Source organism: Lycium ferocissimum, chromosome 12 (assembly GCF_029784015.1).
Source record: "Lycium ferocissimum isolate CSIRO_LF1 chromosome 12, AGI_CSIRO_Lferr_CH_V1, whole genome shotgun sequence".
In the NCBI taxonomy this organism is placed as follows: domain Eukaryota; kingdom Viridiplantae; phylum Streptophyta; class Magnoliopsida; order Solanales; family Solanaceae; genus Lycium; species Lycium ferocissimum.
The window spans coordinates 29,352,198-29,377,048 of NC_081353.1; the positions used below are offsets into that span (position 1 = coordinate 29,352,198).

General features: G+C 36.8%; 1 protein-coding gene across 2 annotated transcripts in view; it reads left to right on the plus strand.

Annotated features, from left to right (window-relative positions):
* The first annotated feature begins 986 nt into the window (after positions 1-986).
* The window catches only part of LOC132039906 (dicer-like protein 4), a 32,186-nt gene continuing 8,321 nt past the window's right edge, over positions 987-24,851 (plus strand). The window contains exons 1-21 of one of the 2 annotated variants that reach the window (XM_059430459.1): positions 987-1,262; positions 6,525-6,702; positions 7,492-7,602; positions 10,150-10,290; positions 10,381-10,453; positions 11,232-11,272; positions 11,859-11,993; positions 12,074-12,199; positions 13,380-13,518; positions 14,722-14,818; positions 15,981-16,173; positions 16,308-16,468; positions 16,552-16,758; positions 16,917-17,179; positions 17,270-17,544; positions 17,616-18,058; positions 18,950-19,044; positions 20,235-20,440; positions 20,590-20,799; positions 23,162-23,620; positions 23,743-24,015. In XM_059430459.1, coding sequence (XP_059286442.1) covers positions 1,135-1,262; positions 6,525-6,702; positions 7,492-7,602; positions 10,150-10,290; positions 10,381-10,453; positions 11,232-11,272; positions 11,859-11,993; positions 12,074-12,199; positions 13,380-13,518; positions 14,722-14,818; positions 15,981-16,173; positions 16,308-16,468; positions 16,552-16,758; positions 16,917-17,179; positions 17,270-17,544; positions 17,616-18,058; positions 18,950-19,044; positions 20,235-20,440; positions 20,590-20,799; positions 23,162-23,620; positions 23,743-24,015 — 3,954 coding nt within the window. In that variant the 5' untranslated portion in view covers positions 987-1,134. The remainder of the gene's footprint in view (positions 1,263-6,524; positions 6,703-7,491; positions 7,603-10,149; positions 10,291-10,380; positions 10,454-11,231; positions 11,273-11,858; positions 11,994-12,073; positions 12,200-13,379; positions 13,519-14,721; positions 14,819-15,980; positions 16,174-16,307; positions 16,469-16,551; positions 16,759-16,916; positions 17,180-17,269; positions 17,545-17,615; positions 18,059-18,949; positions 19,045-20,234; positions 20,441-20,589; positions 20,800-23,161; positions 23,621-23,742; positions 24,016-24,851) is intronic. The other variant, XM_059430460.1, reaches the window with a different exon arrangement.

The window sequence follows — 24,851 nt, forward strand, 5'->3', positions numbered from 1 at the left end:
TTTACAACACCGCCCCAAAGGTCGTGGCGCGAAGTACAAGAAGCGTCGTAAACCTACCCGTAGCCTGGCAAAAGCACCGAGCCGTGCCCCACGCCACACTCGCCATCTTCATACTCGTCCCGCCAAACCATTGTGTTAAAAGATATCTTACGATATTGTCCCTTTCGGCCAAGCCCCCGCACGGGGCTGACCTCACATCATTAAAAGATCCAACTCCTTATAAGTTTTCTTTTTCTTTCCACAAAACGCGCATTGTCGCACACCCAACAAAATATTTGATTTTCATGGCCAAACGCCTACTTATTTTTATTGAGAATGGCACAAGTAGTCTATCAAGTGCTAAAGTTATGCTGATATTAGTTAAACTAAATTAGTTGTATAACAATAACATACCCAAGATTTTCGCATACGTTTTAGCATAGGGTAACCATACTAGATTAGTTATCTTGATATTATTTTTTGTTACCTCTTTGATTTATTGTATTAAAAATAATGTGTAAATTTCATAAATGATCACATACAACTAGAGTATTTTTTTCCGCTAAAGGTTTTTTAACGCAAAAATCACATAACCAATCACTTTTTACGAAGTGATAGTTATGTGATTTTTATGCTAAAAAACACAGTTAAATGATTTTAATAAAAAAAGTGATAATCATGTGATTTTTGTATTAAAAAAATATAATTAAGTGACTTTGAGACAAAAGAGATACTTATGTGATTAATAATGAAATTTACCCTAAAAATAACATATGTTGCATAATATTTACGAAGAAATCGCTTCTTTACAAAAATATCCTCCACTTGCTTCATCTTATTTAGTACGTAGAAAAAAAGGGTTTAAGTGACCTCACATTAATCTCGATATTATTATTCCATAATGTGGCATAAAGAATCTATTAGGTTGTTACTTTTAATTTAATAACAGTAGTGAACGTATTTTATAAAAGCACACCTGAAAACCCACTTAACTAAGTAATAAAAAGAAAGAAACAAAATATTCTCATTTGGTCTCTATTTCTTTCATTCACACTCTGCACTCAGTCAACTTAAAGTCAATTATAGTGTTGCCGTCGTTAATCTTCCGGTTACCGTCGTTAACTCTTCCGTTACCGTCGTTAAATCTACGCCGTCATGAAAGGCGGCGAATTTGAGAATGGTGAAACTTCAGTGATCACTAAGAAACTTTCCGTTTTATCTGTCAATGCTGACGTGGATTCCGTTGAGAAATCAGTGAAGGATCCTAGGAAAATTGCTAGAAAGTAAGTTGTACTGATTTTTATCTCCTTGTAAATTTCAATTATTCGATCAATGCACTTTATCCTCGTGTGTGCAAAATTGATATGTATATATATGTGAATTATTTGTGTATTTACATCAATTTAGTTGAGCTGTGCAGCGATTTGTGAGAAATGTATTATTAGTTCCTTTTTCCGATTTATGTGACACTTTTTGCTTATCGAGAGTTAATTTGACTAATTTTTAAAGCTAAATTGTTAGAAAGTAAGTTCTAGTGATTTTTTTTCTTCTTGTAAATTTCAATTATTCGATTAATGCACTTTATCCTCGTGTGTGCGAAATTGATATATATATATATATATTTTTTTTTTAATGAGTTATTTGTGTATTTACATCGATTTAGTTGAGCTGTGTAGCGGTTAATGAGAAATGTATAGGAATATAGGGTCCGTTTGGCCATGGATAATTTTCATTTTTTTCGGGAATCGTGTCTGGACACAGATTATTAGTCGATTTATGTGACGCTTTTCGCTTATTGAGAGTCAATTTGACTGATTTTCTGTCAATGGTGACGTGGATTCCGCTGAGAAATCAGAAAAGGATCCTAGAAAAATTGCTAGAGAGTAAGTTCTAGTGATTTTTTTTTTCTCCTTATAAATTTCAATTTATTCGATGAATGCTCCCTCTGTGCCAATTTATGTGACATTTTTTGCTTCTAGAGTCAATTACACTAATTTTCGAAGCTAAATTGGATTAGATCAACTTAATATTTTGACTAGTGAAAATTGTTCTTTTGTATTCCTTCCTGATGAATTTCAACTGGATGAATATGGAGTATCCGTGTGCTGTGTTACTTTGTCCTTGCGTGTACAAAATTGATATATGTGTATATAGTTTTTTAAATAAATTACTTGTGTATATATGTAGATTATATACACATTTAATTGAGCTGTGCGGCGGTTTGTGAGAAATGTATAGAAATATAGGGCCCGTTTGGCCATGAGTAATTTTCACTATTTTCCGGAATCGTGTTTGGACATAGAATTGTTACAATTTTCCAGAATTCAAATTGTTACTACTTTTTTTTTTTTTCAAATTTCACATTTTTTTTTATGGGTAAAATTACGCTCTATGTCTACTGGGAAAGAATATTTACCCGGTTTAGCCTAGTTTTTCCTTAATTACCCGGTTTAGCCTAGTTTTTCCTTAATTACCCGGTTTAGCCTAGTTTTCCTTTAAACACCTCTTATACACTATTATACCCAGTCAACTGAAAGTCAATGAATCAACCCTTTTTTCCTACCGCTCTTAACCCACCACCGCCTTGTTGCCGTCATGGAAGGCGGCAAATTTGAGAATGGCACAAATACTCTATCAAGTGTTGAAGCTTCATTGATCACTAACAAGCTTTTCCGTTCTATCTCTCAATGGTGACCTGGATTCCACTGAGAAATCCGACAAGGATCCTAGAAAGGTTTCTAGAAAGTAAGTTCTTTTTGTGTTTCTCGGCTAAAAATTTCAAGTCGATGAATTCGGAGTACCCGTGCAACGTGCTACTTTGTCCTTGTGGGTGCAAAATTGATACACACACATGTATGTATAATTTTTTATAAATTATTTGTGTATATATGTATATTATACACACATTTAATTGAGCTGTGCGGCGGTTTGTGAGAAATGTATAGAAATTTAGCAGTCCGTTGGCCATATTTTCACTTTTTTTTTCCGGAATTTTATTAAAGTTGTAAGAAAGTAAGTTCTTGTTGTGTTTCTCGCCTAAAAAATTCAAGTCGATGAATTTGGAGTGCCCATGCGATGTGCTACTTTGTCCTTGTGGGTGCAAAATTGATACACACACACACACACACACATGTATGTATAATTTTTTATAAATTATTTGTGTATATATGTATATTATACACACATTTAATTGAGTTGTGCGGCGGTTTGTGAGGAATGTATAGAAATTTAGCAGTCCATTTGGCCATATTTTCACTTTTTCTTTCCGGAATTTTATTAAAGTTGCTATCTAGCAAGTTCTTTTTGTGTTTCTCGCCTAAAAAATTCAAGTCGATGAATTTGGAGTACCCCTGCGATGTGCTACTTTGTCCTTGTGGGTGCAAAATTGATACACACACACATACATGTATGTATAATTTTTTATAAATTATTTGTGTATATATGTATATTATACACACATTTAATTGAGCTGTGCGGCGGTTGTGAGGAATGTATAGAAATTTAGCAATCCGTTTGGCCATATTTTCACTTTTTCTTTCCGGAATTTTATTCCGGAATTGTGTTTGGACATAGAATTGTTAAAATTTTCCGGAAATCAACTTCAATTTGATACTTTGTCCTTGTGCGTGAAAAAATGATACTCCCTCCGTCACAAGAAAAGTTGTCACGTTTTGCTTCTCGAGAGTCAATTTGACTAATTTTTTAAGCTAAATTGGATTAGATTAATTTAATATTTTAAACTTAAAATTAGAATATTTAAAAACTAGACAAAATATACTGTAAATTGTAATAGTTCTCATATCAATATGGTGAAAAAAATACTATCTTAAAATGTTGGTCAATGTTCAAGTAGTTTGACTCTCGAGAAGCGAACAACAACATACCCAGCGAAATCCCACAATGTGAGGTCTGGGGAGGGTAAAGTGTACGCAGACCTTACCCCTATCTCGGAAGATAGGGAGGCATTTCCGGAAGACCCCGCTCAAGAGAAAACATAAGAAAAGGTCAGATAAGTACAAGCAGTTCAAAGCAAAATGAAAATGAAACTAAAGAAAGCGAAACGTGACAAAAATTCCAGGATGGATACGGAGGCCGGAAGGAGAGTGTGTGTGTGTATGTATATATATATGTGTGTGTGTGTGTATATATATATAAAAAATTTCTTATAAATTTTATGTGTGTATATACACACATTTAACTGAGCTATGCGGTGGTTTGTCAGCAATGTATAGAAATATAGGGCCCGTTTGACCATGGATAATTGTCACTTTTTACCGGAATTTTATTCCGGAATCGTGTTTGGACATAGAATTGTTATAATTTTCCGGAATCAAAGTATAGATACATATATTGGGGCCTTCACGGCCTAAGATAAACTAACAACTCATACATTGTGCTTTTAAGGAAAAGCAAGCAGGCTAAGAGTTCAAGCCTCGCTTGCTTTGAAAATGGCAAACTTCTGTTGAACTCGCTTGCTTTGAAAATGACAAACTTCCGTTGAACTCGCTTGCTTCGAAAATGACAAACTTCCATTGAACTTGCTTGCTTCGAAAATGACAAACTTCTCTTTATTTGAATGTCCGAAGTCCTCTCACCTCATTCTATTCAAAATCACGAATAACGGGTTCAAATTAGTCTAGGGGAACTAATTCATAAGTTTAGGGCACCTCGGGGTTAAAGTCAATCCTTGATCAATTCAAAATCACCCCTCACATCAACGATCAAAATTCAAAATAAGTCACATGCATGTGTTACCTATTAGCTATGGGATCCCATTCAATAATCAAAATCATATTTTGATAGCAATCGATAGGTCAAAAAATCCAAATTCCCCAATTGGATCTCTTGAATCATGTTTTCATGGCTTAAATTCTATGAATCACGCATAATCATGAGTCCCACTTAACGAATCAATACCTCGAATATGGGGTTGAAACTCCACCTCTCTGTGATCCAAGATCGATAACTTCTTACTCAAAAATTACAAATTCCTTGTTAAAAACACTGTTGAAATCTCATAGCAGCTTTTTATACTGCCACAGGTCCTCGATCACGTTCGCATTCCCTGGACTTGCATTCGTGATGCAGTCAATGTCCAGGCTTGCGCTATCGCTGTCGTCTCCTCATGGTCGCTTAAAAGGCTTGACCGGATTTGATCAGACCCTCACCCTTCGTGATCGCACTCTCTGGCCCCACGATCGTGATGAACATTTTCCTTGAGTTCCGCGATCTTGACAGGGGATGCGCGGTCATGATGAAGGCATCAGCACCAGAAAAATCTGCAATTTTTTTTTTTCTGAACTGTAAAAATTAAATAAAATCTGCAAATGGTGCTGAAACACCTCCGAGCCCCTCGGGTCCCGACCCGAACATGCTAACAAGTCTGAAAACATTATATGAACCTATAGGAAGTCTTAAACATGCAATGACACACAAATACTGAAAAAAGGGGTTGGGTTGTTACACTTTGATAATGTTAAGTTAAACGTTTGAAATGGCAAGAGTGTTAAAATATTGGCTGAGAAGTGGTCTGATGACACTCTTCTGTTTGAGAAATTCGCTGACTTAATACAATTACCATCAACAAGAATTGCACTATGATTGACTGCTAGTCTTCTGGTGTATGGATCTTACATTGAGATAAATCTCAATGATGAACAGATAGAAAATTCTTTACTCTGGAAGTTTAAAGCATTTACTGTCAGGGCATGCTACAAAATCTTTTGCTGAAAATGGGAGGAAACTATGAAAATTTGCCATGATGGAATATTTTGAAGATTGTTGCATCCTCGCAGTTGCTTGCTTCACCTGGACTGCAACATGACACCTGTCTCACTCATGAAAACCTATAGAGGAGCGGTTTTATCATTTGCAGTAAATGTTTCTGATGTGAAGAAGCAGCTGAATCAATTGATCACTTGCTGCTGCTCCATTGCATTTTCATCAGGGAGATTTGGTCTATGTTTCTGGGAAGTTTTTCAAGTCAATTGGTTGGTAGGAAGCATAAAACAGGCCTTAAATAGCTGGTAAAACTTTTGGGAAGCAGATTCTACTGAAATGGCAGTATCTAGTTTTACTTTCTGGAACACTGGTTAGAGAAAAAAGGAACACATTTCTCATGGTTAGAGAAAAAAGGAACACATTTCTCATGTAAAGTCTAGGTGTTTAAAAGAGTTTCTCTTTGTGGTCCAAGAAAAATGTTGTAACTGATTTTGCTTCATTATTTGATCTGATGTATTCCTTCAATATTTAGGCGTAAAAAACCCGTTCCTGCTGTACTCTCCTACTACCTTCGAGTTTCTTGAGATTTTTTTAATGAAATCTCTACCTTTTCATAAAGAACAGAGAAGTGTGTTTTGTGTAGGTGTTGCTACAATAAAACCTTTGAGTTTTCAAACACCTGAAACTCTTTGTAATATCAAACAATTTTAGAATTTAATTACATTATATTAGCTGAATAATGATGTTTAAGTATTCCAAAAACAACAAACTAGGCGGCTTTGATGCTTTTATAGTAAGATTTTACTGATTTTATTTCTTATCAGGTATCAGATGGATCTTTGTAGAATAGCATTAAAGGAGAATGTTGTCGTATATCTAGGAACGGGTTGTGGGAAAACCCACATTGCTGTTTTGCTTATCTATGAGATGGGGCAGCTAATAAGGAAACCCCAGAAAAGCATTTGCGTGTTTCTTGCTCCCACTGTGGCATTGGTGGAACAGGTTTTCTTCTTTCTGATTTTTTTGTAACCTTCTAAATTTTTTGATATCAAGGATGTGAACTACTTTACATGAAATCAGATGGCTGAATATCAAATATCTTTTCTACTATTGAGGCGGTGTTTGAGAGCTTTAAGCATAAGTGTTTCTACCAGTTATATTACATATCCTCTCTGTCTTTTATCCGTTCAATTCAGTCCCAAATAAAAGTGACAATTTTATTGATTTCTCTTGCATCGCCTAAAAAGTTTCTTAGTCATCCCTTCTTTTGGATGGCCACTTCCTTACCATCGTGCTTTCTGTTGCTTCAATGGCATCACATATCTTTCAGCTACTGTTCTGATGTCATCACTGCTTTTGTCCAGCGGCCGCTTTGGCTTTGTATTCATCACATCATTGAGTCTTCAATATATTTCTCATAGAAATCATTATTGATTTTGTGGCTCGTATGTAAGCAATATTCTTCACATATAGACTAGGTGTTTCAGGCTAATAAATTAAGTAATACTTCCGATTTTGCTGAAAATTGGTCAAGTGATTAGCATGAAAAAGGCCTATAGTCTTGCACCTCATAGAGAACAAGAAAGAACTCTTAAATTTTGAATGTCATATGTTATGTTTAACCAATTTTCTCTTCATTGGAATCTTATTCCTATTAAACTTATTCTGTTTTTCTGTGTATACTTTTGCTTCTTGGGGCAGGGTGGGGAATTAATAAGTGTGTCTGAAACTTGATGATATATGGGCCTAAAAGTTATTTGGTTTTTGCATGTGCTTCTGAAATTGGAAAAGCAAGCCAAAGTCATAGAAGACTCTATTGACTTCAAAGTTGGGACATACTGTGGGAAATCAAAGCACTTGAAGAGCCACCAAGACTGGGAGAAAGAAATGGAAGAGTATGAGGTAAGTCTGCATGATATTTTTTTATTTTTATTTTTGGTTAATGATGGACATTATCTCCTGAGTATTATTTCTTTATGGCAGAACCTTGGGCGTTCTTGGTAAGCAAACTCCCAATTAGAGATTTTAATGCAAATAATCTTTGAAATTTGAAAAACTGAAGTTAGGGTGACAAAAAAAGCTGAATAACTGAATACTGATGTAACTAAATTATCTCCCTTATACTTGGAATGTTTGTGCAGACCTGCAATAAGACAATATCTTAGTGCTAATCTAATGCTTGCAGTAATAAATACTCTTACTTTCCTTTACAAAAAGAATTATCTCCCATCTACTTTTCTCTCTTCGTGTTAATCACAGCATCTTGATTAGATGATATAAGTAGTTCTTGTATCTTTTCTTTGCCTCCTTACTCTTTAAGTGATTAAGTTTTACCACTTACTGCAGAGTTTGAATTATCTTTATCTAAATCGGGATTTTGAATGCGAGGAAATGATCTTATGAAGTGACAAATCTCAGATGTTTGCTTGATATCAAGAGAATTGGAATGTACATTTTCTATCTATCTTTTGTAGGATAAAGGGATTCAACCCTTCGTTCAAATTTATTACTATATTCGTAGCTTCCCATGGTCAAGCTCTTTTCCACTTAAAAATTTGGCAGAGGAGTGCGACACTTTCATACTGCCTCTAGTCCTTAACTTTTACCTGTCCGTCCTCCAACCACAGAGAAGAGCTTTTAAACTTTTTTATTTCCTTCTAGTTGAAAATTCTCCAAATGGAATATTTTTGAGAATTTCTTATGAGGTTCTACTGTTCCCAAAAAAAAAAAAAAAATCTTTAGTTGGCTGTTTTGTGGTTCCAAAATTGGACTGCATCAGTCATTCTTCTCCAAGTTTCGCTCTGAGTATATACTCTTCCACTTAAATCTTCTGAAGAAAGACGAAGTGTGGCTGCCCCAGTGGGTGACCTAGCAGTTGAAAAGATGGAGTGACAGCCTTGGCAACCAAGTTTTGAATTCCAACAACAATACTTGGTGGACAAAGTTACCCGTGTCTGCGCTGGTGGTAGGTAGTGGGTACCCAGTGGATTAGTCGAAGTGCAGACAAGCTGGTCCGGACACAACCATTGGCACAAAAAAAAGGGGGGTAGAAGAAGAAAGTCAAAAGATGTTTAATTTTTGGGTGTCTAGTCTTTCATTTGCTTGCATACACCTAGGCCTTTATAGGCATTTGCAAAATTGAATAAATCTTTTTGAACTTTTTCTTTGAAGCCCTCATTTTAATCATATCTTTTATTTTTCTAGTTCTTTATTTTTTAGAACCAGGACTTCTCCTGGATTTGACCATGAAAATGACTTCTCTGAGAAGCAAATATAGTGTTTGTTTTTGTGTCTTAAGATTCCCTTATGCTGACTTTTATATCATCTTAGAATGCATTGCCGGAGTTGGAAATAGAAAGCTTAACAAGGCTACTTAGTAGGTTAGAGGAGAAGGAAGTGCTAGCTGGTAGTACCAATATCCTGATATGTAGTACTGATGCGAGAGGTGCATTTACTTCAAAGCTGGTCACAACATCCTGTCGGGGGTGGATGGAAAGTCATTTCTCTGTCCTTGGATAATAGAAACTGATACGGAAACCTAGAGACCCCCCCCCCCCCTTCCCTCTCCGTGGGGGAAGTTATGGTTGAATTGCAGCTCACATTCCTGTTTAGCACTGGGAGTGTTAACCATATAGTCTTACACTGTCCAGTTTCAATTGAAATCTTAATATTCTGAGCCTTTTTTAATCTGGTGGGTGATGCTTACGTCCGTGAAAAGAGAGAAGTTCTGAGAGAAGTTCTGAGAAGAGCACAAGTATGGTCTGTGCTCTGTGTTATGTGGGTTGTTTTGAGGGAATCACAGATACCTCAAAAGGCGAAGAAACTCTAACTCAGTTTGAAATACTTTTGTTTACAACTCTTAGCTTATTTGTGTTATCGTAGATATGTACTTGGACTAGATGATTTGATGGAGTTTGTTGGGTCCGTTTACTTTTTGATTAGGGACCTATAATTTTGTTCTCTCTTTTGATACTCTTGACATCAACACTTGCTTGTGTTGTTTTATTCACTTTTTTGGGAAACTGTGCTGTTCGAGCCAACTTGCATGCGCCTCAACTAATTTCATGGGGTACCTGCTACCTCTCACCGGCACAGGTACTGTGCAACTCTGTCCACCAAGGTTTGGATAGATGGGAAGAAATCACAAAGTATTTCTGCCTCTGCTAGGATTTGAACTTGTGATCTCATGGTGCTCAACCACTTAATTTAAACTATCCTTTATAATCACTATGAATAATAAAAGAAATGAACATGTTTTTCTGTTAACTATATGAAATAGAGTGATTGAACCATGTTAAGTGTTATATATTGTTGTCGTAGCATCTTAGGTCCTTTCTTTTTTGGACTGTGGATGAGTGCGGATATTGCTGAAGGGCTGACATTATACTTTATCTTTGTTTGCCACTTTGTGAAGGTTTTGACCCACAAATTTGCACGTTGTTTGTTCAGGTCCTTGTTATGACCCCTCAAATACTGTTACATAACCTTTCCCACTGCTATATCAGGATTGAATTTATTTCTCTTCTGATATTTGATGAGTGTCATTATGCACAAGTTGAGAGCGATCATCCTTACGCTGAGATTATGAAGGTAATTAGCTGATCTGGTGTTATACACTGGCAAACATGCTTCATTTTGTATATAGTAGCCTAGTTATTCATGTGTATTATTCTTGGACAGATATTTTACAGACCTGATGCAGTAAAACTGCCCCGTATATTTGGCATGACTGCATCTCCAATATCAGGGAAAGGTAATATTATTGTGCCCATGAATTCACCAGTAACAATATGTCCTAACTTTCTCTAACTAGCTGGATCCAATCAGATTATAGCTCATCAGTAATTTCATATTTTGCCTTATGTTTTAAATTTGACAAATAATATTCTTATAAGGTAAATAAATTTATTATTCTTGTCAAAAGATTTTGACAAATAGTACCTCACAGTGCTTGTAAGATGCGATGGGATTGTCATGGAATGTAACAATTATGAGATTCTACATGGTAATTTTCGGCAGAATGAAATAAAATTGCACGGGATTGACTTGGAACTGACACTTGAGGTTTGCATAGTAATTTTTGGCAAAATGATCTCAAGTGTGGATGTCAGATTCCAGAAAACCCTCTCTTCCAGATTTATATCTCTTTTTTGGTTTTCCAGGGTCAATTTTTTCTTCAACTTCTTACTCATTCCAAACGAACAAGTTTCTTCAACTTGTGAGATCTTTAAATCTTTAACTTTTACTTTGGAATGAATTTATCCACATATGTTTTCCATGACATTGTCTATGTTAATCATTAAAATGTGGTTGTAATGTATGGTAACCAATTTTCTGATGTTTCGGAAGTATGGTACCAGCAGAACCTATACCTTGTTTTGACTGCACTTTGGACTTACAGTATTAACCTGAACTTTTCTCTCAATACTGATAATTCTGGCAGGGGAACTGGTATATCTTTCCTTTAAGCTACGTTTGTTTTTAGACTCTCCTCAACTCTCAGACATTATGTTATCTTCTTACTATTGCAGGTGCTACTATTGAAGGCCTTGAGACCTTACTTCGCTCGAAGGTGCTATTATTGGATACAAAAGCTTTTTTTTTTCATGATCAATCAAATTATTTTACTTTCTTTTTTTTTTTTAATAAAAAAGATAACCATAAATGTCAGAGTTGCCTCACATCATTGTTGTGGGAACCAAAAGTCCAAAAAAAGTTACTTGTGAAGCATAGAATTCTGTCGTAGGTTTTTTAGTTCTAGGATGTTTAAGAAATGTCCTTAAGATTTTGACTCCAATGCCGGTGGCTATCATTTTTATATCCTAGGTCTCTTGTTGTGGTATTTCATTCTTAGGTAACAAAGCACTGCTGCCAAGCCTGGCAACATTTTACCTAGCTGGGCTTGGTTGCCAACCTTGGTTCATACCTATACTGGTTTCATCTGCACCATATTTCTCTTTCTTAGTTGCCTAAGTCCAGCTAATGCTCACCAGTTGAAGGTCTTACCCACAGTGCTTTGGACTTCTTCCCCTTTTTTGTTGCAGAAGCGGGAGGGTAGAGGGGAGGAGGAACATTAACATTTTATAGTTTAAAAAGTTCCAGTTTCCAAAAAGAAAAAAGATTCTGTAGTTCAATTTCTTGTCTATGTATGACCACAGGTGTATTCTGTTGAAGACAAAGATGAATTGGAACAGTTTGTTGCATCACCCAAGGTGAATGTGTACTACTATGGTCGTGGCTCCTCATGCCTTACAGAGGCTTATTCTCAGAAGCTTGAAGAGATAAAGCACCAGGTATTATCTGTTCAGAAATTGAGATGACTATTTTCTGAAGTCTTCGACTAAATACTCTCTGGTGTTTTCATGATCTGTAGTGTGTCAAGGAGCTTCACAAGAAACCAGTTGACAGCACTCTCATGAACACGAAAAAGATGCTCAAAAAACTGCATGGACATCTAATTTTTTCTCTGGAACACCTAGGTGTTTTGGGGGCACTACAGGTTTTGTTGCACTTCTTGTTGTTTACCCCACAAGACATTTTTCACAAGCCCCGATCTTTCATAACTCTTTGAGTTTTAAAGATAGAATCAGAACTTTATTGTGCTCCAATTTAATATTTTTACGCATGTTCCTAACTGTATTTGGGAAAAAAAGAGGGAAGACCTAGCCTACCTAACCACGCACCCAACAGGCAACAACATACCCAGGGGACTGGGGAGAGTAAAATGTACCAGACCTTACCCTCCCTTTGTGGGGGGTAGAGAGGCTGTTTCCGATAGACCTTCGGCTTGAAAGAAAAGAAAGAATTTTGAAGCAAGACAGTAAGTAAAAATATAACAGCACAATAGCAAGATATAAGGCAAACGAGAAAACAAATAATAATACACATTGAAGAAAAAGGCTACACGATTACTAGCTAGATACTACTAATAGGAAAAACCCTTGGCTACCTGCTACCCTTCTAGCCCGATCCTCGACCTCCACACCTTTCTATCTAGGATCATATCCTCAGTGAGCTGAAGCTGAGCTATATCCTGTCTGAGCACCTCCGCTCCCCCAGTTCTTCTTTGGCATACCTCTACCCCTCCTAACTCCGATTATTGCCAACCTCTTAGGCATCCTTAACGGTTCATCCACGCACCTCCTCTTCACATGCTCAAACCATCTTGTTCGTCAAGACTTGACCAGACTCCTCGGTGCTCTGCAAAATTAAAACAAGTGTGTGCAGACGGGTTTAAGAAGTTTGTGCATTTTATAGACTCTTTTGACCCGACATAGATCTTTTGGCAGATAGGTGTAGATCCTTCTGTTCTCTTCTTGTTTTTTACTTTCATACTGCCACTGAAATTGTATCTGTAGGCATCTTTGGGGCACTTCAGTTTTTATGTCTGTATGCGTTTTTTTTTTGTGTGTGTATATTTATTAGGCACTTCAGCTGGAGAGCCCACATGCATTTCCCTAGTTTAGATGTTACTGTTTTTCTCGGACTTAAAAAGTCATTAATTTCAGTAGAATATGACACTGATGTAAACCTAGAATCTTGTTGGGTTCCCTAGTTATGATTAGCATAGTTTAACCACTACTAATTCACAGGGAAGAAATCACGATTTATCTTTTTCTAACCTTTAAGACTTACAATTGGAAAATTAAATTCTGAGTTGCATCCTTGTTTTGGTGAAGGCTAGTTGCATCCTCTTAAAGGGAGATCACCATGAGCGCCATCAAATGGTGGAAGCTGAAGTTAATGCTAGTGATGACTCTTTATGTGACAAATATCTGCGTCAGGTTGACACAGTATTTACTTCTGGTTGTGCTAAAGGTATGTTTTATTCTATCGTGGGTTCGTGTTTTGTAGCTATTTGTATTCTTACCATCATTACAAGGATTCTTATGAGTTCCAGTTTAGATAAGATTTGCTGGCCTGATCATGGATTATTTGGTTCTAGAAATGAAATAGCAGGCTCTGATCTTGTCTGACTTGTTAATGGAAATCAAGATATTTGAATTGAGCTTGTGAATCAATTTAAGGCATTTCACGGCTTAAGCAGGGTGCTTCTTCTCCAAAAGCTAAATTTGGTTTCTTATCCTTTCGTGCTCTTAGACAGCACAACACATTCCACAAAGAAGCATACAGGGAGGAGGATTAATCCACCTAAACTGAGTAAATGAAATTTCACATCAATCCAGATTTACATGGATCTCATTAGCTGTGTATAGGGACTTTAGAAAGAAATGTAGACTGCGGGAGGAAATATTGAGTTAGATGCAATGGAAAATATGCCTAGGTGATTGCCGCTGATTTTGCCAAAAAGGAAGAGCATTTTCACCATTGGGAGAAAAGTTCCAGAGGAATTCTTTAGCTTTATCTTCATTTCTAACTGTGAATTCATCGGCTTGCCATTGCTTAGGGCAAGGTTCGCTTGGAGGAATAGAAGGGTACTTCCAGGATTGATCTTGGTATCGACTGAGTCTCAGGCATATATCTTTAATACTTTATATAATATTCATAAATAAGTAAAAAGCACGTTGAATATATCAAAGTTGGAGGGCCCAATAATTTTAGATCATCATGGGTAGGGACACTATGCTGAGATAATAGCTTCAATACGAAATCACAGGCAGCCGTTTTTCATGCTTTGATCTCATTATCTCACCTAGAAAGACCACCCCACTACAGAGAGCTAAGCCTGGGGTGCAAGATTGCAAGTCAACATATTATAATATCAGACTGATGCTGATATGGATTGAAATGAAAGAAGTACTGGACTAGCAGAGTGATCTTTTCACACCTCATTTTACCTCTCTCTAGAAAGTTCAGACTTGATTTTGAATTATTTGCCGTGCTTTAGGGTCTTTTAATGAAGACTAAGGGCTTAAGATAAAGTCAATTCCTGCAAATATAAGCCCAATCAATGATCCGTGCCCCCCTGAGAGATTCTTAAGAATGTCTTATGTTGCAGCCGAATATGCATATGCTGTTTTCATCCGTTCATTACTAGTCTAACATATGTGTTTCATGCAGATGGTATGAATCCTGATTTGGCAGTAGTGGAAGTTATGAAGGAGCCTTATTTTTCCAAAAAGCTTTTATGTCTAATTGGAATCCTTTCCAACTTCGGGTTAGTCATTCTGTAGCACAATGAATAATTTTCTATTCCTGATCTCTGTAACTCATTCAAGATTTATAACTAGCTGGAAACAGAATTGGAAAATCCAGTTTGAGGGGTGTTCTTATGGATCATTGCATCCGATTATAATAAAATAATTGAACTAAATATTGATAGTGAATTTATGTGATGACCTATAAAATTTCACTTTACACATGTAAATATACAATAAAAAAACTGGAAGCATAGATAATATTTCCTTTAACGGCTGGGGCTAATTTTTTTCTTATGAAAACTTTATATTCTTTTGAGTGTCATCTTCAAGCATAGTCACAGAATTTCCATCTTGCTTCAATGAAACTTCTCAAAGAGTTTAGGTGTGAAGGAGATGCATCAATTAAATTGATCTGTGACAATCAGGCTGCAGTATTTTCTGAAAAAATGAAGCATGTAAAAGCAGATTGTCATTTCATTCGACAAAAGATTGAAACGGGTGCATCATAGAATGTTTGGTTTACTAGATGATCAGTTATCACATATTATTAGAAAGTCACTCTGGCAGCAGCTAAAGGCATAATGCTGTTTGGCCCGAAAACGTCTCTTTGAATAGGACTATAAACGATTAAAACTGATGTATTACTTTATACATTTTGTATCAGGGAAATAGAAATATCAATTTCTTAATTCTATCAAAATATGCTTGAAGCAAAAGATCTTTCTACTTGCAATGATTTTTGTTCGTCGTGATTTTGTTCTTACCATTGTATTCTTTAGCTTCTGTGCATTTTCTCTCAATTACACTTAAAGACACCACAATGGGGCCTCTATGGAGAAATATGGAATTAAAGTCTTGAATACAAGTATTTGTATGTTTGAACCTAACCAGCTTGGTAGCCCCTCCGCTTTTAAAATAAGGATTTAGTCATTTAGATACCTTCATAATGCACCTTTATCCCATAGAAATGAGAATATTTGATCTCGTTTGAAGTCATTAATGTATGTTTCTTGCTGTCATATCATACCTTTGCGGCTTTACCCATTACGTACAAGAAAAATGTTTCAGTTTGTTTGATGTCATGGATGTATGTTTCTTCTTCTTTGTTAGTTCAGTCGCTATGGAAATTGACTCAACTTCATATTCTGCAATTTGGTATCTCCCTCTCTTTATTTTCAGGGTACAACCAGATATGAAATGCATAATTTTCGTCAATAGGATCGTGACTGCAAGGTCCCTTTCATATATGCTTCGGCGTCTGAAAGTTTTATCTTCTTGGAAGTGCGGGTTTCTTGTAGGAGTCCACTCGGGATTGAAGAGTATGTCACGAAAAAATACATCTAACATTCTCAATAAGTTCCGTTCTGGTGAGGTAATGATTCTTTCTCTGCTCGCTAAATTCTCTTATCCGGAGGACCTCTGGGAGGGAACTCCAAGTTTATGTTTGTTTCTATCTCCGATAGTTCAGTATGAGATTGGTTGCATATCCTTTGCTCAATTTGACAGCTCAATTTATTGGTTGCAACCAAAGTTGGCGAGGAAGGACTTGATATCCAGACATGCTGCCTAGTAATACGATTTGATCTTCCTGAAACTGTTGCCAGTTTCATACAGTCTAGAGGGCGTGCCCGCATGCCAAAGTCTGAATATGCTTTTTTAGTTGATAGGTATCTCCAAAGTTTATGCTTTCTGTACCTTCTTACCAGTCAAGTTCATCAGAGCAATATCTCTGACGCAAACCTCTTGGCAGTGGTAACGAAAGGGAGCTTCAGTTAATTGAGCATTTTGCAAGAAATGAAGCTCGGATGAATGATGAGATCTCTTCCAGGAAATCTTGCACAACAGTGGCAGATTTTCAGGAAAATATATACAAAGTAGATATGACTGGTGCAACCATAAGTTCTGCATCAAGCATTTCGTTGGTTCACCATTATTGTTCCAAACTTCCACGTGACGAGTATGATCTTGTACTGAATTTCACTTGATATTTCTGTTTCCCTTTTCCTAATTATAGTATATTCTGTTCTATATTGCTTATAGGTGGCTTTTGCATTCGGAACTCAATATTCATGGTTTAACATGAGTTCATTTCTTTCCATTTTGCTTGTTTTATAGGTATTTCTGCCCCAAGCCGCAGTTCTTCTACTGTGATGACATAGATGGAACTATTTGCAAATTAATTTTACCTTCAAACGCTGCAGTGCATCATATTGTCAGCGCTCCTCAATCTTCTATTGAAGCTGCTAAGAAAGATGCCTGTTTAAGAGCCTGCAAGAGATTGCATGAACTTGGAGCACTCACTGATTATCTTTTGCCTGATCAAGCAGATGAAGATGAAGACCCGATCCATGATTTTTCTGACTTAGAAAGCTCTGATGGTTAGGGAGTATTATTCTTATAACAGCATTTTTAATGTGCTTTGTGTTATTTTGGTGCTTGTTGTCATTATTGTAATTTTGATGTCACAGGCGAAGATGCACGGGAAGAGCTCCATCAGATGATTGTTCCTGCTGCCTTTAAAGAACCATGGACTGAGACAGAGAATCCTGTTTGCCTTAACTCGTACTACGTTAAATTTTTGCCTCGCCCTGTTGATAGGGTTTATAAGAAGTTTGGCCTATTTCTGAAAGCACCTCTACCCCAAGAGGCTGAAAGAATGAAACTTGATCTCAACTTGGAACGCGGTAGATCTGTAGAGACAGAGCTTATTCCATCAGGAGCTACTAATTTTGAGAAGAATGAGGTTTAACTACTTGATTATCTTCTTTTTTAAACAGAAAGCCTCTGTTCAGTATTTTGATTACTTTCTCTTAGCAGATACAACTAGCAGAGAAGTTCCAGAGAATGTTCCTCAAGATCATTCTTGACCGCTCTGAGTTCATTTCAGAATTTGTGTCTTTGGAAAAAAATGATTATGTCGACTCAGCTTCTAAGTTTTACCTACTGCTTCCCGTCAATTTGTTTGGGCATAATAAAATATCTGTTGACTGGGAGCTTGTCAGAAGATGCTTGTCATCACCAATTTTTGGGACTTCAGTATGTGCAGACAATAATGAGATATCTAAATTTGATGAGCAGTTGCAACTTGCCAATGGTTCCAAAAGAGTTCATGATGTTGCCAATAGTTTGGTATATGTTCGATGCAAGGATACATTTTTCTTCATATCTGATGTTGTTAAAGACAAAAATGCATACAGCATGTATAAAGATTCAAAAAAAGAAGATTCAAAAACCCATGTCGAGCACTATTATGATAAGTAAGTAAAAATGACTTTCTTATTTCTTGTTTGCTTACCAACTGGGTTACCTGTTCTTTTGTTGATTCTACCTGCATATACATTCGCATGCTTTCTTTCTGCCCGGAGAATCTTGTTTTACTGTAAACCAGATTAGTAATTCAAGTACTAATAAAGTGGAAATAGGCCCTAATTTTCCCATTGCCAACCTCAGTCTGCTGTGACCAGAAAAGGAGGAAAATTTACAAATTAGATGCAAAGAGAACAGCAGTTAAAAGGGTTTGGATGAGATCAATTAGCATCTAACCAATTGGCGCTGAAAAACGAATTGAATCATTTTCTAACATATGCATTTGGAAGTTCTGTCTCTTTTTTTTTTTTTTTTTTCCTGACAATATGTATTATGGTCTGTCACTATATGTCTTTTATATACTTACTCCGAGTCCTGAGTAATAAACAGAGTTGATTCTTGATGATGTAACTTCCTTTTTCCTTTTTGATAAGGTAAATGACTTAATTAATGTGGGATAACTCCTGTGTACGAGCAGTAACCTCTTTGGGAACTTCCCGTTATTGATGTCTGTGTATTCTTGTTTAGGAAGCAATACAACCGGCTTTAGTTTGAGAAAGAATACGTTTCTTTTCATTGCAATTGTGTAAGTCAGAGTATTTTTTAGGATGCACCAACTGACCTCCAAAGGGACTGGCATGCTCTTCTTGTTTAGAGATACATTTGTTTTATATCTTTCGATGTTACTTATTGAGGATATCTTGTCTTCTTACTTTGCGCTTTGCTTAATAATATTTTTTTTCTCATAAAGAAAAACATTCTGTCATCACCGTATTTGAAGATCTGATCATCTCTACAAATATGTATCAAGTATTTTCTAATGGGTGAGATTTCTTTTACAGTTTCTCTGTCCGTCTTTCATACCCTGATCAACCACTAATAAAAGCAAAACAGCTCTTCTGCTTGGACAACTTACTACGGAAGAAAGGCAATTCAGGTAATTGTTTATTGCTCAAGCTGTAGTTGAGCTCCTTTTGATTGCAAAACTCATAAAGACTTGTGATGCAAGGGAGGGGGGTGGTTGGAAGAATGGGTTTTACTTTTGATTCATGTTGAAGCATAGCTTTTAATGTGGTTTGAAGCAAAAACCAGTGTGCTTCTGCCATGAAACCAAAGAAACAACAAATTCAATGATAGAACTCAAAAGGCAAGTATCATTGACATGGAATGGTTGAATGCTGACAAAGTTTGGTCTTTTTCTGTTTATGCGTGAGAAAGAGCACCCAAGAACCCTAGTTCTAAATGGGAATCCTAATTCTTTCTGATAAAGGAACTACTGAAAAGAAATGACATCAAATAGCTATAATGATAAGTTGAAAGATTTGTATGAAATAAATATGAAACTAACTAAAGCCCAAAGTGTCATGGGTTTCCTACGCTACTTTCTAGTTTCAACAGTAACATTGCTGCTTCAATAGTCTCTGAACCTTGACTTTTTTGCACTCTTCGCTTCAACATCAGCTTTTCATCACGCAAAATGTACTTTAGCTTCTTCTGGTAAAGTCAACAGGAACGGTGGTATGAAATAACAAAATTGCCACCTAATATATTGCAGTGAGAGGTCCAGTTGCTTATAGCTTACGTAGGTGAATAGTGCTAAGGCCTGACTGAGATCTGTTTTCTGGCTCGCAACTTATAGAAACCTGTGGATTTGATAGGGCAATAGATAATGGATGGCAGCTACTTGGTTTTAATAGCTATTACCTGTTAAAAGAAGAGGATATTTTGTTTTAGAGGATATCTGCACTGGGGTAATGTGCCAAGCAGCTCCTAGTGAAGGGCTCTGTCTTCTTTTAAAACTTTAGTAAGTCTTTTGGGACTAAGCTTCACCAAGACTTGACATGACAAAATGATAAAGCACCTTGCTAGGTCAGAGATCAAGACCACAATGTCCACGATTATATGATTATCTTATGGACTTCAAATACTTTCGTCTGACAAGCTACGGCTAGATGAAGAGCTTTCTACTTTGATTTAACTTACCACATTTTCAGAATGTCAGCTTGTTATTCCCCCGTTGAAAATAAGATCATTTTTCTTTCATGCCTATTTTTCTGAGACACACAATAACTTAAGTGGTGTATTATTTTGCAATGAATGACTCTCTCTTTTGGCCCCCTATTACAGAGTTGCGTGATAAGGAGGAGCACTTTATTGAACTACCTCCTGAAATTTGCCAGCTCAAGATAATTGGATTTTCCAAAGATATTGGGAGCTCATTATCGTTGTTGCCATCAATGATGCATCGTCTGGAAAGCTTACTTGTCGCTATTGAACTAAAGGGCTGTCTATCTGCTTCTTTCCCTGAGGGAAAGGAAGTAGCAATAGATCATGTAAGGGATTCTTCCATACTTAGTAATATGTCTTTAGTAGTATGTCCTCAATCAAACACATTTGTTTTGCATGTATCATTTGTTCATATCTTATGAATCATGCCAGATACAATTCCTAGTTTACTATTAATTGTCTGAAACCGGACCAGGTTCTTCAAGCACTCACTACAGAGAAATGCAATGAAGCCTTTTCTCTTGAAAGGCTTGAAGTGCTTGGTGATGCATTCCTCAAGTTTGCAGTTGGGAGGCATCTTTTTCTTTCGCACGATGCCTTTGATGAAGGACAGTTAACCAGAAAGCGCTCGAACAATGTGAACAATTCCAATCTATACATGGTAGCAATCAGAAACAAATTACAGGTAAATGGTGCTGTAAACTCCAAATGCTAGATATGGACCAACTTCTTCAGTGATGTGACAGCACGTCGTTTATGTTCAGATAAGAGAATGCTTGCTTTTTCTTGTTTCAAAATATGGTTTTTGACTAATTGCAAATTTTACATTATTTCATCGTGAGAAAGTGCATACACTGAGGTGTCTATTGAAACCATTGTCTGGCACAAACACAGATGCCTGTGTGGCTCCCTCTCATCTCACATGGTCCAAAAAAACAAATAAAAGAGCAGAACTAGAATTTCTTCTTGGTTGAAGCATATGGGAAAAGAAAAATTCATCCGTCTTGATTACTCTGAGGCCTCAAATAATTTGTCATTGTATGAAACAACGTTAATGGCTTCTTCACTATAATAATAAATAAGTTAATTTAACTAATAAAAATTGTCTATTCAATAACCGTAAAACAAATGGGATAAAGGGAGTAATAAACATCTGATACATTCACAGGTTGAAAATGGAATGGGTTAAACATTTTGAGAGTACCTAAAATAGAAATATTATCATATAAATTGGGAATGAGGGAGTATAAGGTTTGATGATCTCCTATCAACCAAGTAAAAGAGGGGATTTCCTTGGTGTCTATAACGACAAACTTTTTCTACTGCAGACTTTTTTGATAAGGTAAATATCTTTTCGATATTGTTTGGGCACAAAATCAGCCGTATACAAGAAGTACATCAAAAAGTAGAAAAAAACTACAGAGAGATATGGTATTCTACAAAAGTCACACAATCTTTTAAACATAAAGGATTTCATGGTGCACAAAAAGGAAATAAAGGATAAAAAACTATTTCTCCATTGAGCAAGATTCATCTCTACACTTTCAAAAGCTCTCCTATTTCTTTCTCTCCATATTTCCTGCATAAGTGGTAGTGGAGCAACATTCCAAGCCATGAGCTCCTTTAGGGTTCCTGGCATCACCCATGTCATTCCTAACCAACACAAATTTTCCATCATAATCTCGAGGCTACCGAACAATAAAGAAGGAGATGGGCAACATTTTCACCCGAGCCCTCTCACATGAAGCACCAACTAATGTTAGTAACCTTTCTCTTCCTTAGATTTTCAGCCATGAATATCACCCCTCTTGTAGCTAGCCAAGTCAAGAAACACATCTTTCTCGGAACCTAAGGTACCCAAATCAAATTATGTGGAAATGCAATCTCCTCCCTAACCCAAAGCTTCTCTTAGAAATATTAACAGAAAATATCCTGTTGTTCCCCGCTCCCCACTTCTAAATATCATGGTTATCCATTTGGAATTCCTTGTAAACCTCAAATCCCAAAAAACTTCTCTATCTTGTATCATCCGGACTCTTTGGACCGTCATCTCCTTTTGACAGAAATTCTGACTATGTTAGGAAATGCAAGTCTCAAAATATTGTCCCTACACTACTATGCCTCCAAAAATTTACTCCCTCCCATCCCCTACGTTGAAATACACAAAAATGCTGAACTCTTCCCATCCCTTCAAAATGTCCCCCATAACCCACATCCGTAAGGCATACTGATATTTTTAGTCCTCCAAGACCCCTTCCAGACCCCATGTTTTAACGCTATCACCTCTCTCCAACAAAGCATATTCCTCTGTCCCAAATCTCCATAACCATTTGCCTAATAGGGCCTTATTGAAAACCTTCAAGTCTTTAAACGCGGGCCCGCTCCAATATTTAGAAGCCGTGACAGTCTTCCACCGCGCCAAGTGAAACTTCCTTGCCCCATCTGTCGAACCCCATAGAAAGTTTCTTTGAAGTCATTCCAGCTTTTCCGTAACACTGACCGGAGCCTGAAACAAATACATGAAGGATGTGGGAATGCTCGATACTAGACTCTTAATAGGCACTTCCTTTCTACTGCACACTTTTAACGCATTAAGTTCTTTTTATATTTGATTAGCTGTTAATGAATGCTTTTCTTTGTCATCATTGAAACAAATTAATCCTACTAAGTTTGTTTGATGTTGTCTTGATACACCTTAATATTCAGTCATAGCTGACATTTCCTTTTGCTAGCATGAAGACATGTTTTATTCAGACTGACAAGTATGCGGTCCTCAGCACAAATATCTGAATATTCTCAAGAGCAAGCCATAAATGTAAAACATGCATACTCACCATCCTAAAATAGCTCCCTCAATTTCTAGTGAGCTATGTTGTTGGAGTCTCAAGTTAGACAGTTCTGCATTCTTTATTCTTTTCGTGTGATAACTAAGACAGATAGCATTCTGTATATCAATAATTGAACGTAAATCTGAAATTATGAATATAAGATTAAACTGCATACTCTAATTCAATTGGTTTAATTCTCTAGGTTTTTCTTTGTGCCAGGCATATATACGTGATCGATCATTTGAACCCAACCACTTCTATGTAGTAGGCCGTCTGTGTCCTGTAATCTGTAACAAGCAAACAGAAAAAAACATACATGGTCATTGTGGTAGCGGGACAGATGGTGAAAAGACTGAAATTAGGTGTAGCAAATGTCATCACTGGTTGCGTAAGAAAACAATTGCTGATATAGTTGAAGCCCTTGTTGGTGCTTTTGTAGTGGACTCTGGCTTCAAAGCAGCAATTGCATTTCTTAAATGGATTGGTATCCATACAGATTTCAAAGAACCACAAGTAAGAAGTATCTGCTCTGCAAGCAAAGTCTTTATGCCAGTTGCTGATGAAATAGATGTTCTGGGCATTGAAAATTTATTAGGTTATTCATTCGTCCATAAGGGTTTGCTCATTCAGGCATTCATCCATCCATCTTATAACAACCACGGAGGGGGTTGCTATCAGGTATGAAATTGCTCTTCTTTAATAACCTATTTTTTCTGTATCCTTTATGGTTGTTGTGTAAGGCGAGCTATGACTACCCTTACATCAACTTTTCTCTTTGAACATTTGATTTTATTTTGCAGAGATTGGAGTTTCTTGGAGATGCTGTCCTTGATTATTTGATCACATCGTATCTATACTCTGTGTACCCAGAACTGAAGCCTGGCCAGTTGACTGATCTGAGATCAGTTTTGGTAAACAACAACACCTTTGCAGTTGTTGCAGTACGTCAAAGCTTCCACCGCTATATACTTTGTGATTCTAGCGGCCTCCGTGAGTCAATTACTAGATATGCCAATTTCATCGGCGGACCAGATTCTGTGAAAAGGCTGGCTGAAGAGCCAGCTTGTCCAAAGGTATTCACTATTTACTTGTTGATGAAGTCTTACATATTGATGGATGATGGAGTTTCTTATACAGAGTTTATAATAGTTTGTGCTTACACTAGATGTAGTATAGATTTTTTGCCCTTCATCCAATAAATGTAAGAAATTAAATTGTAGTGTGTTCCTATGAAAGAATTCAAGTATAAGAATTTGGATCTTAATAAAAGTGGATAGCAAGTCATTACTGCAAAGAAGTAGGTCGACAAACACTTGTTTGACAGCCTCGGTGCTATGTTGCTCGGACTCTCCAAAAATGATGCCGCACTCATGTGGGATCCTTCAAAAATGCACTACTTTTGGAGGATCCAACACGCACCTGTGTCCATTTTTGAAGAGTCCGAGTAACATAGCCTCGGTGGAGGGCTTTGTAGACCATACATTCAACACTCCAGATTTCAAAGCTTGGGCAAGGAAAAACTGGAAACTATCGGCCCAGAATTGTCAAAAGAGAATAGTATAGTGGAGATGAGTAGTGCCATTGTATTGGAATTAAACAGTAGTGAAAAACAGAAGCAGCAATCTAGAATTCTACCTAGATTCCGTTGCAGATGGTAAGGCTCAGAGTCCGGTACTTGAACATGAGCATCTAGTCGGGTATATGTATTTATCCAACTCAGCTGCATCGAATTTTAGATAGACCCTAACCATACATGGAAGGATACATACGAGGTACAATGCCCATGTCATGCCCGATTGACAGGAGTGCATCTGGACAAATGGAGAGTCCTGATGAATGATATACTGCATAAAGCACCAAGAAGCAACAGAAGTGTGAGAAAGAAGAGAGTTTGAGAGAGACCTAAGCT